This window comes from Hyla sarda, chromosome 1, assembly GCF_029499605.1.
Source record: "Hyla sarda isolate aHylSar1 chromosome 1, aHylSar1.hap1, whole genome shotgun sequence".
Taxonomy (NCBI): domain Eukaryota; kingdom Metazoa; phylum Chordata; class Amphibia; order Anura; family Hylidae; genus Hyla; species Hyla sarda.
The window spans coordinates 309,877,735-309,895,504 of NC_079189.1; the positions used below are offsets into that span (position 1 = coordinate 309,877,735).

General features: G+C 42.3%; 1 protein-coding gene across 1 annotated transcript in view; it reads left to right on the plus strand.

Annotated features, from left to right (window-relative positions):
- The window catches only part of LOC130306312 (coiled-coil domain-containing protein 17-like), a 108,690-nt gene that overhangs the window by 30,328 nt on the left and 60,592 nt on the right, over nucleotides 1-17,770 (plus strand). Inside the window, exons 2-7 of the mRNA XM_056552086.1 lie at nucleotides 432-479; nucleotides 1,889-1,997; nucleotides 7,305-7,458; nucleotides 10,537-10,653; nucleotides 11,087-11,226; nucleotides 13,255-13,395. Coding sequence (XP_056408061.1) covers nucleotides 432-479; nucleotides 1,889-1,997; nucleotides 7,305-7,458; nucleotides 10,537-10,653; nucleotides 11,087-11,226; nucleotides 13,255-13,395 — 709 coding nt within the window. The remainder of the gene's footprint in view (nucleotides 1-431; nucleotides 480-1,888; nucleotides 1,998-7,304; nucleotides 7,459-10,536; nucleotides 10,654-11,086; nucleotides 11,227-13,254; nucleotides 13,396-17,770) is intronic.

Below are 17,770 nucleotides of genomic sequence, written 5' to 3' on the forward strand. Positions count from 1 at the left end.
TTTCATAGTCATCAAAATAAAGAGAAGGTGTGTCCAAACTTTTGGTCTTTACGGTATATAACTATTTTTTACTGTTTTATGGGAAATGATATTTATTTCTATATATTTGTCACCATTCCAGTAATTATTTGTGGACCTGTGGAAGGCTTGTGCCAGTGCCGAAACGTGTTGTCTGAAATCTTATATTCCAATAATCGTCCTGTGCATCTTTGGCATCCAGTGTTCCTTCCTTGCTAGCAGTAGCTCTCTACAGATTCCCCATTTTTTGTCTGTTCATCCTAACTGTATTTTAATAGGTAGTGATTTAAAAAAAGCACAATTAAAAGATAATAAAATTATGTTTCATATAAGAACATACACAATAGTTCATTTTCTGATGATATACCCCCCTAAAAATTGTATCCAAATATCTTTATATTTCTATTAATTAGGTCAACCGGCTAAAAAACTCTGCACAGAATAAAGATGACCAACTGAAGGTAAGTACAGACTACATGAAAAATAATTAGTAATGAAAAGTAATTAATAATAATAACAACTACCATACCCAAAAATGGTCCAAATAGAATATATTCAGCCAAATGTCACGCTCTTATGTCATATCTTTAATGAGGGTGGGGGGGGCAGAAATGTGCAGCTCTAATCTACACCCGTATCTCTGGCCCTACCTGCTTGGTACCTAATGGCAGTCAGGCTACCTCTGGCAAGCACATGGAGGGCTGTGTGGCTTCCCAAAGAAATGCCACCCAACACCATTACTGACCCACCACCAAACCGGTCATGCTGGAGGATGTTGCAGGCAGCAGAATATTCTCCACGGCATCTCCAGACTCTGTCATGTCTGTCACATGTGCTCAGTGTGAACCTGCTTTCATCTGTGAAGAGCACAGGGCGACAGTGGCGAATTTGCCAATCTTGGTTTTATCTGGCAAATGCCAAAGGTCCTGCACGGTGTTGGGCTGTAAGCACAACCCCCACCTGTGGATGTCGGGCCCTTATACCACCCTCATGGAGTCTGTTTCTGACCGTTTGAGTGGACACATGCATTTTTGGCCTGCTGAAGGTCATTTTGCAGGGCTCTCGCAGTGCTTCTCCTGCTCCTCCTTGCACAAAGGTGGAGTTAGCGGTCCTGCTGTTGGGTTGTTGCCCTCCTACGGCCTCCTCCACACCTCCTGATGTACTGGCCTGTCTCCTGGTAGTGCCTCCGTGCTCTGGACACTATGCTGACAAACACACCAAACCTTCTTGCCACAGCTTGCATTGATGTGCCATCCTGGAGGAGCTGCACTACCTGAGCCAATTGTGTGGATTGTAGACTCCGTCTCATGCTACCACTAGAGTGAAAGCACTACCAGCATTCAAAAGTGACCAAAAAATCAGCCAGGAAGCATAGGAACTGAGACGTGGTCTGTGGTCACTACCTGAAGAACCACTCCTTTATTGGGGTGTCTTGCTAATTGCCTAAAGCTTCCACCTGTTGTCTGTTTCATTTGCACAACAGCATGTGAAATTGATTGTCAATCAGTGTTGCTTCCTGAGTGGACAGTGTGATTTCACAGAAGTGTGATTGACTTGGAGTTACATTGTGTTGTTTAAGTGTTCCCTTTATTTTTTTTGAGCAGAGTAGTCTTGAGCACAGGCATTGCAAAAACAGAGTGACGAGGAAAATTCTACATCATAGTCCATATGTAATACCATAATTTAGTCTATTGCTCATATTTCCAGAAACCACTATGAATAATAATCAGTATTGCACAGAGGGTTCATACATGTGAGTAGCACTGCAGACCAAGCCAATTTTTGGTAAATACGTATCTAAATTAATGTATGTGATAAGTTATTAAGCTGTTCAACAATGGTGTCAAATAAAAAAACTTTCCATTTTTAGACCAATGGAACAGATAATGAAACACATCTACGCTATCTCGCTGAGGCGCACAGCAAGCAAATCAGTGAAATTATGTCACAGAACAGGCTGTTGGAAAAACAAAGAGACGGTATGCCAAGCAATAGGAAGTGCATCTGCTCATTCTTTACACCACATCTTCTTTATATGTTCATTTAACTGTTAACTATTTTTTATCAACATACCTCTTTATTTATTCTGCATTGGTTACAGTTTTCTACAAATATAATTGTACTATATAATATCCATATATTCAACAAGTAGAAAGCTTTTGTCCTTTATTTGTTAGAACATAGATTTTATGGTTAAAGAATACCTGTCACCAAATAAACTTTTCTAAACTAACTACGGCTATGTTCTCTAACTACTTCTAACACACCTCCCTCCCTTAAAAAAAATTCCAGAGCTTTAAAAAAGCTCTTTATCATACTTTTCTTCTTGCTCACAGCCCCAGCAGGAGAAAGTGGATGTTTCCCAGCAGGCATGACATCACTGAAGCCTGCTGGGGGACCACTTCCGCCCTCACATGGTTGCAGTGCTGTAATAAATAGAAGACCTCAGGCTCTGTGCAGCTTTCAGTGAGGCTCTATGCATGTTTCAGTGAGGCTCTGTGCAGCTGTCAATCAAGCTCAGTCTAGAGAAGCACTTTCTGAGTTTGGTCTCCTGCCAGGCTGGGGGGGGGGGGGGGGGGAGGTACCAAACTCACTGTATTAACTGCAGTAGGGACCAGAACAGCTCCACCTAGTGACTGTTTTTTCTATTACATTTTAAGTATATTTATGTTGATAATTTTAAGAGCAAGTGAATGGGAAAATGTCTGCTAATTACAAAGGGAACACTATATTAAAAGTTTTATTTGGTGACAGATACTCTTTAATCATGATGATACAGTTAGTTCAGCACGTGATTGTTTATGCAGAATGTTGTACATGCATTGCATGAACAGCCCATTGATTTCAGTGAGAACAGTGTAATGTTTTATTATTCCTGTGGAAAATTGTTCTCCCATAGATTGCAGCTGATCACTGAGCATCCTGTCTGTTGTGATCATCTTCTTGTTGGGGCATCGTTCTAACAAAAGGTGTTGTCAAAGAGGACTAACCAAACTAAGGGTGGCGATATATCAACATGTTTAGAGCTGCAGACTGACCGGGACAGCATAGTAGAGAAACTCATGTACAGATGTGCTCAAAAGTTTGCATACCCTTGGATAATTGGCATTTTTAAAGCAAACATTAGTGACCTACAAATAAAATGTAGGCTGTAACAGAATAGCACAGTGGTAAAACAAAAACAAACATGGCAACAAATAAAAAAAAAATAAAAAAAGAAATGACCCCTTTTTCATAGTCTGCATACCCTTAGTTCTTAATACTAAGCATTTTTCCCTTTAGCTTTAATGACAGTGTGCAGTCTTTTGTAATAGTTGTCTATGAGACCCTGGATTCTCTGAGGTATTTATCTTACCAAATTGCCTTCAGGTCATGCAAAGTCTCTCGAGAGTGGCTCAATAAGATTAAGGTCAGAAGACTGTGATGACCACTCCAAAACCTTCACCTCTTTCTTCTCTAATTACTGGAGGGTCAACTTGGCCTAGTGCTTAGGGTCCAAGAGCATCTTATACACAGATTTCATGCAGAAAAATGAAAATTGTCTGGCAGTATTTTCTGATAAACTGTTGCATTCATCTTGCCTTCAATTTCCACTAGATTCCTCCCTGCCTTTAGAGCTTGCACCCCCCCACATCAGTGATTCATCACCATGCATCAAAGAGGACAATAACAAATGTACCATAGAGGCAAACCATGCAGCTGCTATGGGGTAATTGGAGAGAGGAAGCCTAGTTGGTCTTATATTTTCTATTGGTAAAAAAAACGTGCATACCTTCGCTCACCAGTTATCTGCATTTTCAAAAAATTAAATGATGGAGGAACTGACCAATCTGTCTTGGAAATCCAATGGAAATAAAAACCAGGCATGACTTTTCTGTCATTGGGAACAAAATCAGTCACCGTAACAGGGGTCCATTTCCACCTTTGCTCTGGGCCCCTTTTTCTTCTATGTAATCCACGGACAGTGGGGTTGTCTTCTTTTCGCTATATACCTTGTTGACCTCTCTCCAAACATGGCACCTATTGTGGCCATAAAGCTCTATTTTGGTCTTATCACTCCAAATTACAGTTTGCCAGAAGCTGTGAGGTGTGAGAAGGTGTTGTCTAGTTTCTTGTAACCAGGCTTTTATATGGCATTGGTGCAGTAAATGCTTTTTTCTGACAACGTAACAATGCAGCTCATTTTTGTTCAAGTATTGTCGTATTTTGCTTTTTGAACCAACTGCTTCATTTTTTTCCAGAGCAGCCTGTATTTCTCATGATGTTACCTGTAGGTTTTCCTTTGTATCTCAAACAATTCTTTTGGCAGTTGTGGATAAAATCTTTCTTGGTCTGGCTTTGGCTTGGTATCAAGAAAACTCTAAAATAGTTTTGACTGGTCAGTAAAAACTGGCCTTTTTAAACGCTTTGGATATCTGTTTATATCTTTTTATATCATTTTCCATCTTTATAAAGTTCCATTACCTTGTTACACAGGTCTTTTGACAGTTATTTTCTGCTACCCATGACCCAGTATCTATCCTGCTCAGTGCAAGTACATCAGAGCTATTAAACCCATTCACTATTTATACACAGACACAAATTGGCATTTAGGCTACAGGTGTGGGAAATTAACCTTTAATTGCCACTAGCAGAGTACCCAGTGTTGCCCGTTCTTTCAATCTATACCCTGTGAGAGAGGAAACACAACAATGAAGCTCTTGTCCTCCTATTCCAATCTCATATCCCACCCTCATATCCCGACATCATATCCCAACCTCATATCCCGACCTTATACCCCATCCTCATATTTTTAGTTGACATAAATAACATGAGTACCAAGTTTCATCAAAATACCTCCACGTGTTAGGAAGTGATGGTCTTGGGGAGCTACAGTTTATTGAGGAAATCATCATTACTAACATGTACTGTGACATACTGCAGAGCATAATCCCCTTCCCATCGTAGACTGGACTGCAGGGTAATATTCCAACATAACAATGACCCCAAACACACCTCCAAGACGACCGCTGCCTTGCTAAAGAAGCTGAGGGTACAGGCAATTGACTGGCAAAGCATGTCTCCAGACCTAAACCCTATTAGGTATCTGTGGTACTTGAAATGGAAGCTGGGTGAGCGCAAGGTCTTTAAAGGGGTACTTCGCTGCTCAGCATTTGGAACAAACTGTTCCAAACTCTGGAGCTGGCACCTGGAGCTCGTGACGTCATAGCTCTGCCCCCCCCATGATGTCACGCCCCGCCCCCTCGATGCAAGTCTATGGGAGGGAGTCCATAGACTTGCATTGAGGGGGCGGGGTGTGACATCATGGGGGCGGGGCTATGACATCATGAGCTCCCCTGGCGCCGGCCCCAGCATTCGGAACAGTTTTTTCCAAATGCTGAGCAGCGGTGTACCCCTTTAACATCCACCAGCTTTGTGATGTTGTAATTGTGGGGTTGAAGAGGACTCCAGTTGCAACCTGTGAAGCTCAGGTGAACTGCATGCCCAAGGGGCTTAAGGAAAATAATGATGGCCACATAAAATATTGACACTTTGGATATCTCTTCTTAGGGGAGTACTCACTTTTGTTACCAAGGTTTAAGCATTAATGGCTATGCGGTGAGTTATGTTATTTTCAGGAGACACGACATTAAACACTTATACAGGCTGATATACAGGCTGTGCACTTACTACACACCTCAATATAGGCACCCTAAAAACACATACATATGTTCATTTTGTTTTTCTTTTTTTCTTTACCCTCCCAAGCCCCCCCCCCCGGCCAGGCCTCGGGAGAAGAAAAAAACAAAAAAAACAAAACAACAATCCATAACATCACCAACACCATCAAATCAATTGGAACTTTTTACCAGCTTTTTTGGAGGTTTTAGCCAAAATTTCCATGTACCCCCCCCCCTTATTTTATTTACTACAGTTTTCCAATAATCTAATGTTGGTGGTTTCTCTCAAAACCAGGTTCTCATTAGTAACACCTTAGTAACCAAAAAAAATTTTAAACTTTGAAAATTCTGATCCCCAAATTCCACTACTTCCCCCAAAATTGTCACCCTGACAGAAAAAATTTCCTCAAACACTTTTTTCCCCCCAAAAATTCAACGATTTCAGACCAGAAATTTCAGACTCTGCGGGCACCCACACACTAAAGAAAGGGAATCAGCGTTTTCCCCATTGCATTTGGGGCAATTACCATTATCCCCACATTTCAATTTCCGCGGCAGCGTTGGGGAGTGATACAACTGAAATATAATTATCAACTGCGGTATTTGATGTACTTTCTTCTCTGGGCAACGTGTCACATTTTCAAAAACCTGCTTCCATAAACCATCATTCAATTCTCCATTTTGTGTAGCCCACTTTCCCTTAATCTTTTCTTCATACTTTTTAGACCCATAAGTGAGAATTAATTTATAAAGTAAACTATCCTCCATCTAACTGGTGAACTTTCTTTTATACCATCCAACACACTGTGATTCTCTACCATAAAGATTTATTTTTTCTCCGTGTTCTTATAAGCCTATAATAACTGCATGTGCCATAAGTATTGTGTCTCTTTAATTCCCAATGCCTGTTAAGGGTTTATAAAGGGCAATATTTTCAGTTGACAAAAAATGTTATGAACCCATTTAGTTCCTTTCTGATCCCAAAAATGTATATCTCACCCTTTAATGAATTCCATTAAAGGGGTACTCCGATGCTTACACATCTTATCCCCTATCCAAAGGATAGGGGATAAGATGCCTGATCGCGGGAGTCCCGCAGCTGGCGGCACGCGGCACCCCGTTTGTAATCAGTGCCCGGAGCGTGTTTTGCTCCGGTTCTGATTACGCTCGACCGCAGAGCCGGTGGCGTGTGACATCATGCCCCTGCCCCCGTGTGACGTCACGCTCTGCCCCTCAATGCAAGCCTACGGGAGGGGGCCTGATAGGTATCACACCGTCACACGCCGCCGGCTCTGCGGTCGAGCGTAATCAGACCCGAAGCGAACACGCTCCGGGCACTGATTAAAACGGGGTGCCGCGTGCATGATCGCGGGCGTCCACTGGAGTCCCGGAGCCAGTGAGTCCCGGAGCCACTGGTGACAAGAGGAGGGGAGCGCCCACGGTCAAAATGAGTGACCGGAACGCTGCCCGTAACACAGATATTCCAATGTTAAGAAACCTGCTAGGAAACATACTTCCTTGGAACATATATTTCTAATATTATTTTTTATTTGCTTTAAAATTGAATGTGATAGTGTAGAACATGTACTGTTAAACCATGCATGTAACTTCATCTAACAATTACAGATATCGTGCAAAGGCTAAATGAAATAACAGCTGGAAACAGGAATACAGGCTACTTAGAAAAAATGATAAGGCATTTGAATGCTCAAGAGCAAAAGAATGAACTACTTTTAACTTCTATGAAGCAACAAATCGACATGCTGCAGGCTGAAGCACTGTAAGACTAAAATATTAAGTATTGTTCATTTTTTATTTTTTACATTCATTAATGGAACAGATCTACTGAATTGAGACAAAAACTGTCTGGCTTTGCCCACAGTAATCTCAGCTCAGCAGGACATACCTACACCGTATATAAGTTTACCATTGCTTTACATGTGTAGAAGATTTAGTTAGATATTGAAAAGGTTCAAATGAATAATTGCATTCATTACAGTAATTTATTTCCAACTACAACTGCATTATCTTCCATCAACAATGATATCAAGATCTTGTATTACCGTATATACTCGAGTATAAGCCGACCCGAATATAAGCCAAGGCCCCTAATTTCACCCCAAAATCCCAGGAAAAGTTATTGACTCGAGTATAAGCCCCCGTCATCATCACCGCCTGTCATCATCCCCCCTTCATCATCACCGCCTGTCATCATCCCACACACCCCCTTCATCATCCCCTTGTCATCATCCCACACCCCCCGTTCATCATCCCCTTGTCATCATCCCACACCCCCCCTTCATCATCCCCTTGTCATCATCCCCACCCCCTTCATCATCCCCTTGTCATCATCCTCTTGTCATCATCCTCTTGTGAACTCTCCGCCCTCAGTGGTCTTCAACCTGCGGACCTCCAGAGGTTTCAAAACTACAACTCCCAGCAAGCCCGGGCAGCCATCGACTGTCCGGGCTTGCTGGGAGTTGTAGTTTTGAAACCTCTGGAGGTACGCAGGTTGAAGACCACTGCGGCCTTCGACATCATCCAGCCCCCTCTCACCCCCTTTAGTTCTGTACTCACCTCCGCTCGGCGCTGGTCCGGTGCTGCAGGACTGTCCGGAGAGGAGGTGGTCCGGTGGGATAGTGGTTCCAGGCTGCTATCTTCACCGGGGGGGCCTCTTCTCCGCGCTTCGGGCCCGGAATAGAGGCGTTGCCGTGACGAAGACGCAGAGGGACGTTGGTAATGAACGTACCTCTGCATCGTCGTCAAGGCAACATGACTATTCCGGGGCCGGGCCCGAAGCGCGGAGAAGAGGCCCCCCCGGTGAAGATGGCAGCCCGGAACCACTATCCCACCGGACGACCTCCCCACCGGACAGTCCTGCAGCACCGGACCAGCGCCGAGCGGAGGTGAGTACAGAACTAAAGGGGGTGAGAGGGGTCTGGATGATGTCGAAGGCCGCAGTGGTCTTCAACCTGCGGACCTCCAGAGGATTCAAAACTACAACTCCCAGCAAGCCCGGACAGCCGATGGCTGCCCGGGCTTGCTGGGAGTTGTAGTTTTGAAACCTCTGGAGGTCCGCAGGTTGAAAACCACTGAGGGCGGAGAGTTCACTCGAGTATAAGCCGAGGGGGGTGTTTTCAGCATGAAAAATCGTGCTGAAAAACTCGGCTTATACTCGAGTATATACGGTAAGTGAAGTTTTACTATGGGGTGTTACCTTCTAGAATAGATAATTTATATCAAAGAAAAAAACAACAATGATAGATGATAAAATTATTGTCTATTGTTAATCTGTATTCATAAAACCATAGTTTTTACAAAAATACTGGTAAATTTAAATGCTACTTGTAGGGATATTCGCAAGGTTTAGCATGCAGCTCTTGAGACAGTAATCACTACCAAGCCTGGCATCATGAGGGCAAACTAAGTAATTGTTCAGGGCCCCATAGCCATGGGAGAGTACGATTTTCAGGAGCTGAATCCAATGTCAGGCAGAAAGACTCCCTTTTATGCCATTCTCTTGGCCATTGGCCACTTTAAACCCATGGCCTTCAAGACAGACAATGATTCTTCCCTCCAGACTGCCTTAAGTCTGCTTTCCTACCCATCTACATCTGTGAGAGCTGCTATCCAAGCATTCTCTCCCTTTAAACTAGTGTGTAATCCTATTCCCTCTCTGCTGTCATCTCTAACATAGAGAGAACCATAAGTCCTTATCTTTCTCTAAGCAGCCTAATGGTAGGATATTTACAAGGTTGCTTAATTTTGCATTCAGGAAACAAATGAACAATAAAAAAATATATATATTGCAAAGGTGTCCATAGCATTTAAAGGTAGTGTGTTATGACAATATTACCTATTGTTTAAATCATATATTTGTATTAAAAATTGTTTTTGAGACTGATTGGAGATGTTTTTACTTTCCCACTTTTTTGTCTCCATGTTAAAAAAAAATCCTGAAATCATGAAGCTTTTATTCTCACCACAAAGCCTAATAAAATACTGACACTTCCTCTTTATCATTATCATCACAGGCAGGATTGCAGTGAAAGGTGACAACAGTAAATAGATAACAGAGAATTAGGCCATTCATATGCTGATAGCTTCCCCTCTCTGCACATTGACCTTTGCACAGGTCACACAGCATGCCTACAATGCTCTCCAATAGAAGGCAATGATTCAGCTTCAGACTATTGTCTCCAACGGTATATGTGGCTGTGAGTGGAAATATTGCTGTATCCAAATTAATGTACAGAAATGAAATGTTAAATAAGATACAATTGACCTTCCCCCACACACACACCACATTGTTATCCATGTGAATTTGTAGGCTGAAAAATCTGAGGTACATCTGCAAGATCTTACCTCCTCCCTAAATTAGTCCATCTTACATATTGCACTTCTTGTAGACTTATTCTCTCATAGCACAGTCTCCTTTGGCAAGTCTGCTCTGGACATTAACATCTGCCTCCTGAGTTTCCCTTCCTTTTTCCATGAAACCGAAAATGTATGCAAATTGTTTGCTATGTCTTTGTTTATTAGGGTGTGGCCCTTGGCGTTTGACTACTTTGGGTTTTAAATAAAGAATTAAGACGAGAAAAAAAATGGTAGTAAAATTAGTTAAATGGCTGTCATGTGATTTTGTAAATATTTTCATATTCCACATTGATGCAGTTTTTAAAGCACAAACTGAAAGTAGATTGAAAAAAGGTTAACACGAAAAAGTAGAATCCTTCCTAAATACTTCCCCTCCCTTTACAATCCACTGCTTACATTGGCCTGAAAAATGCTTATGAAACGAGAAAAAGCATGAACATTTAAATAAGTTTGGATTTTTTATTTGGGTTTTAAATTGTAGAAAACGAGGTATTTCATCAAGGCACAGTGAATCTCCAGCTTCTCGGAAATTAGAAAGAGCTTTTCAAAAGCCATTTGTTCAAATTTATGGAGGCGGAAGCTTGACTTCTGAAATCAGGTAAATAACTTTTATCTATGAATCTACGTAGAGTTAAATAAATAAAAAATGCATCATAATGTTTATTATAAGTTTAAACTATGCATTTTATACGGATGCAGATATGAAGTCTGACCTATGAGTGAAACAGCCAAGCGTTCTCACAAGACTTTTCTTAGTTACATCTTATTAATAGTATTCAAAGTATTGGGCAGACTAGATGGGCAGTATTGTTCTTCTCTGCCGACACAATCCGTAAGCACTAATGTCAGATGTTTCTATGCTTTTTTCTTATATGGGCAGTTCTCTCCAAACAGGAACCACAAACCCTCTCTCACGATAAATAGGGATCCCAACACCTGAACTTCAAGATAACAATAGGAAGGGGTGATATTTGTTTCAGAAATTCCGTTTAAAAGTCTTGACCCATCTCATGCTTTACTGTTTTACACAGTGCCTTACGCATGACTTACCTGCAGAATGGAGGAAATGATCAAATGATCTTGGCAAATTTACAGGATCTTCTTACCGAGGCACAGCTCATAGAACAAAGAGAAAAACGTGCACGCTCCATTCAGAAGAAGAAAAACAAAAGTAGGTTACATACTTAATCATTTATTCATGACAGCTTTTACAATTTCTTTGAAATAAGGTATTATGTATGAACTTAAGACTCATTCTGTGGGTAACAGGCTTTGGTGATTAAGTATTCATGCCTACAGTCAGGTCAGCACCCAGTACTGTCATTTCCAGAAGCTACTAAACAGTTTTGTAAAGAAAAAAAAAACTACTTAATTTGTTCTGCTTTTCTGCTTTGTCTAGTGTATATATCACAACCCAGCCAATTTATAGATATAGGTCTCATTTTTTATATTCCAAATAGACTCTTTTGACAATGTGTGTGGTTCAACGTTATGTCAATAGGAAGTAATCATATTTCATGAAACTGTTGTCTGTCTCCATTTATTTCTTTTCTACCTCTAACAGATTTGTAGACTCATGTACTCCAATACAAACACAAAGTTTTTAAGTACAGAACATTAACCTCTTGAGAACACAGGCAGTTTTCATTTTTGCATTTTTCTGTTTTACCTTGCGGGATAAACAATATTATGTTTGAACAGTTTACATACACAGTGATACTACATATGTTACATTTTTTGTTTTAGATTTTTTTTTGCAAAAGCGGGAAAAGAGAGCTGATTTGAATTTTTCACATAAACATTTTTAAACCTTTTTTTTTATTACACTTTTAGTCACTCTAGGGGACTACATAGTACATTCAAAATAGTTATTGTCCTCCCCTATGAATTTTAAAGACTTAGTATGAAGAGCTTGCCACAATTCGGCGTATGGAGGAGCTTATTGCTCAAACACCAGAGAAGATGGACCAGAATAGGAAAAGAAAATGCACTACAAACAGTAAAATGAGGGGAAAATGTACAAAAAACATGCACTCTCTATAGTCATCTCTAGGGTAAAAAAAAAGACACATTAAAAACACATGTTAAAAATCTGTATTAAAAAATACAGTATTACCAATACTACTTGCAAAAAATGCATAGAAGTGCATGTGAATGAGCCCTAAGGATGGGTTTATTTGTAGCTCTGTGGCCAATTGCCTGCAGTTAAATTTTACAGGGGTAATCCCAGTGGATAACAATTTTTTTTTTTAAATCTACTGGTGCCAAAAAGTTTAACAGATTTTAAATTTAAAAATCGTAATCCTTCCACTACTTATCAGCTGCTGTATGACATGCTGTCCATGTCAGGAACTGTCCAGCGCAGGAACAAATTCCCATAACATACTTCTGCTCCGGACTGTTCCTGACATGGACAGAGGTATCAACAGAGAGCACTGTGGTCAGACAGAAAAGAACTATACAATTTTCTCTGCTTCATACTGCAGCTGATAAGTACTGGAAGGATTAAGATTTTTTAACAGAAGTAATTTACAAATCTGGCACCAGTTGATTAGAAAAAAAAAAAATTCCACTCAGTGTTCCAAAAAGAAAGGAACTTCCTCTGTAGCATTCAGCAGCTAATAAGTACTGGAAGGATTAAGATTTTTTTAATAGAAGTAATTTACAAATATGTTTAACTTTCTGCCACCAGTTGATTTAAAAGAAAAAAGGTTTTCACCGGAGTACCCCTTTAACGGGAAACTTTACTGTTAAACATGCAGTGTTGCCATACAATTAGCTTGATGGCACATGGTACTGCTGTGTGTGAACCCTGCCTTTTGTCCTTTTTTCTTCTTTAGTGTCATTATTAGTAAATTAAAATGTATTTTGTTTGTTATGCTGTCATTTATATTTGTACTTTATAAGGATATAAGTATCATTTTAATCCTTTTATTTCTTATTATTTATGTGTAGTACTATATTTATATTAATAATCACTATAGTAGTAATGGTGTGGGCCACAAACTTTGGCGAATGTGGTATGTTATGAACACTAATACATACCGTAATATGTCTGACATGCCCTCGCACTGAAGCCAAAGTATATAAATGCATAAGATTTCCGTAATCACAACACATACTGCCCTCACTCTTTTGACACAATGCACCTGAAACAAAATCATTCTTTGCTTTTTATGTTTTCTTGTGCTATATTTAGAAGTATACGCAAGTACAAAATTGGACTTGAATGAGAAATTAATAACTCTTGAAATGGAAAATCAGCACTTAGAAGATGAGCTCTTCAAACTTCAGCTTCAAAGGCAAAGAAACAGCAGGATTCCAAGAACAACCAATGGAGGTATAGTATGGAGTCTTCCATAGTTGACTTTATTCACACATGGCATATTTGGTCAGTATTTGGCATCAGTACATTGCACAGTTTAAAAATAAAGGTAATACTTTTCTTCTTTGCAGCCAATCCTGATTTTGGCTTCAAAATACTAAATACTGATCAACGATGTGTGAATAAAGCCTTACAGAGAGGCAAGTTCCTAAATGGAAAACTATAAAGTTTTTAATGCACAACTATTCTAAGCACTACATCGAGAAATACAGCACATTGTGTTGTGAAACACTTGTTAAAGGGGTACTCCGCTGCTCAGCGTTTAGAACAAATTGTTCTGAATGCTGGAGCCACCATCGGGAGCTTGTGATGTCATAGCCCCGCCTCCTCATGATGTCAAACCCCACCCTCTCAATGCAAATCTATGGGAGGGGGCGTGACCGCTCCCAGTGCCGCTCCAGCATTCGTAACCATTTGTTCCAATTGCTGAGCAGCAGAGTACCCCTTTAAGTACTTAGGCTACATTCACACTACCGTAAAGAACTGCCGTCAAATTCTCTTTTTTTTTGGAGCTTGACGGCCGTCATTTTGACGGGACGCAATGGGCAACAGGGGGTCCCGATGGACCCCATTATAGTCAATGGGGTCCATCGGGCACAGCTGTTTTTCAGCTGGAGTAGCGGGAGAAAAAGACAGTATTTTTTCTCCCGCTATTCTCCTCTGTGGCCCCGGCGGCCATCACACTACCGTGTGACAACGGTAGTGTGAAAGGGGCCTTAGTCGAAATGCTCCTTATTATTTTATGAATGACTAGCTGAATACCCGGCGTTGCCTGTTTTTCCTTCCTAATACTTGTTGGGGAGGAAAATAAACAAAGGAGGAAGCTTTTGACTTCATATCCCGTCCTCATATATTGTTGTCATATCCCAACCCCATATCCCGACCTCCTATCCCGTCATCATATCTCACCCTCATATCCCGTCCTCACATCTCGTCCTCATATCCCGTCCTCCTATCCAGTCCTCCTATCTCGACCTCCTATCCCGTCCTCCTATCCCGTCCTCCTATCCCGTCCTTCTATCTCGACCTCCTATCCCAACCTCCTATCCCGTCCTCCTATCCCGTCCTCCTATCCAGTCCATCTAACAAAACCTACTATCCCGTCCTCCTATCACGACCTCCTATCCCGACCTCCTATCCCGACCTCCTATCCCATCCTCATATCCTGTCCTCCTATCTCGACCTCCTATCCCGTCCTCCTATCTCGACCTCCTATCTCGACCTCCTATTCCAACCTCCTATCCCGACCTCCTATCCCGACCTCCTATCCCAACCTCCTATCCCATCTTCCTATCCCGTCGTCCTATCCCGTCCTCCTATCCCGACCTCCTATCCTGACCTCCTATCCCAACCTCCTATGTCGACCAATGGGGGTAGTTAAGCGTTGCCTGGTTTTTCCTTCCTTATACTTGTTGGGGAGGAAAATAAACAAAGGAGGAAGCTTTTGACTTCATATCCCGTCCTCATATATTGTTGTCATATCCCAACCCCATATCCCGACCTCCTATACCATCATCATATCTCAACCTCATATCCCGTCCTCACATCTCGACCTCCTATCCCAACCTCCTAATCCGACCACCTATAATGACCTCCTATCCCGTCCTCCTATCCCGTCCTCCTATCCCGTCCTCCTATCCTGTCCTCCTATCTCGACTTCCTATCCTGCCCTCCTATCTCGATCTCCTATCCAGTCCATCTAACAAAACCTACTATCCCGTCCTCCTATCACGACCTCCTATCACGACCTCCTATCCCGTCCTCATATCCTGTCCTCCTATCTCAACCTCCTATCCCGACCTCCTATCCTGCCCTCCTATCTCGACCTCCTATCTCGACCTCCTATCCCGACCTCCTATCCCAACCTCCTATCCTGTCCTCCTATCCCGTTCTCCTATCCCGACCTCCTATCCCAACCTCCTATCCCGACCTCCTATGTCGACCTCCTATGTCGACCTCCTATCCTGACCCATAATATGTGTACCAGTTATTGAAATATCTCCAGCAGTACAGAAGTTATGTGGGAACATACATTTCCCATTGATTTGCATGGGACTATAAACAAAAACCCTGACCCTCACAAATGGGGGTAGTTAAGGGTTAAATTAACTATCCTATATTTTAAGTGGACATATAAGTAACATGTGACCAAGTATTATCGAAATATCTCCAGCCGTTTGGAAGTTATGCAGTAACATATATTTCCCATAGACCTGTATGGGACTTTAAACATAAATCCCGCCCCTGACAAATGGGGGTGAGTAAGGGTTAAATCACATATCCTATGTTTGTTGTTGACATATAAGTAACGTGTGCCTAGTTTCATGTTAATATCTTTAGCCGTTTGGACGTGATACTGGAACATACACACATACATACATACATACACACACACACGTTGAGTTTTATATATATATATATTATATATATATATATATATATACTAGCTGAGTACCCGGCGTTGCCCGATTTTTCCTTCCTAATCCTTGTTGGGGAGGAAAATAAACAAAGGAGGAAGCTTTTGACTTCATATCCAGTCCTCAAATATTGTTGTCATATCCCAACCTCACATCCCGACCTCCTATCTCGACCTCCTGTCCCGACCTTCTATACCGTCCTCCTGTCCCGGCCTCCTATCCTGATCTCCTATCCCGTCCTCCTATCTCGACCTCCTATCCCGACCTCCTATCCCGTCCTCCAATCTCGAGCTCCTATCCCGACCTCCTATCCTGACCTCCTATCCCGACCTCCTATCCCGTCCTCCTTTCTCGACCTCCTATCTCAACCTCCTATCCCGTCCTCCTTTCCCATCCTCATATCTCGACCTCCTTTCCCGTCCTCATATCTCGACCTCCTATCCCGTCCTCATATCCTGTCCTCCTATCCCAACCTGCTATCCCGACCTCATATCTCGTCCTCATATCCCGTCCTCCTATCCCGTCCTCCTATCCCGACCTCCTATCTCGACCTCCCATCCTGCCCTCATATCCCGTCCTCATATCCCGACCCGTAATATGTGTACCAGGTATTGAAATATCTCCAGCCGTACGGAAGTTATGTGGGAACATACATTTCCCATTGATTTGCATGGGACTTTAAACAAAAACCCTGACCCACACAATTGGGGTAGTTAAGGGTTAAATTAACTGTCCTATATTTTAAGTGGACATATAAGTAACATGTGACTAAGTATTATCGAAATATCTCCAGCCGTTTGGAAGTTATGCGGTAATATATATTTCCCATTGACTTGCATGGGACTTTAAACATAAGCCCCACCCCTAGCAAATTGGGGTGAGTAAGGGTTAAATCACCTATCCTATGTTTGTTGTTGACATATAAGTAACATGTGTGCCAAGTTTCATGTTAATATCTTTAGCCGTTTGAAAGTTTTTGTGGAACATACACACATACATACACACACGTTGAGTTTTATATAAATAGATGTGAAAATATAATTTGAGGTGTGTTTTTTTTTTTGACTGACTATGAGAAATTAATTAAGAAAGACAACTCAAGCATAATTGCTGCAGAATTTGCAGGGGAAGATAGTCTATTATAATTCTTAGACTATGAGTGTACAGCCACATGTTGCAGCTATTACTGTCACGATTCGGCAGGCTGGATGTGGATCCTCTGTGTCAGCGAGGGATTGGCGTGGACCGTGTCGGTGGACCGGTTCTAAGTTGCTACTGGTATTCACCAGAGCCCGCCGCAAAGCGGGATGGTCTTGCTGCGGCGGTAGCAACCAGGTCGTATCCACCGGCAACGGCTCAACCTCGCTGACTGCTGAGAAGGCGTGGGACAGAAGGACTAGACAGAGGCAAGGTCAGACGTAGCAGAAGGTCGGGGCAGACGGCAAGGTTCGTAATCAATGTGGATAGCAGAAGATCTGGAAACACAGGCTTTGGATAACACTAAACGCTTTCACTGGCACAAGGCAACAAGATCCGGCAAGGAAGTGCAGGGGAAGTGAGGTAATATAGCCAGGGAGCAGGTGGAAGCTAATTAGGCTAATTGGGCCAGGCACCAATCATTGGTGCACTGGCCCTTTAAATCTTAGAGAGCTGGCGCGCGCGCGCCCTAAGGAGCGGAGCCGCGCGCCAGGACATGACAGCCGGGGGCCGGGACAGGTAAGTGACTTGGGATGCGATTCGCGAGCGGGCGCGTCCCGCTATGCGAATCGCATCCCCGCCGGCAATGTCAGTGCAGCGCTCCCGGTCAGCGGGTCTGACCGGGGCGCTGCAGAGAGAGGATCGCCGCGAGCGCTCCGGGGAGGAGCAGGGACCCGGAGCGCTCGGCGTAACAACTACATGTGAATAAATCCTGT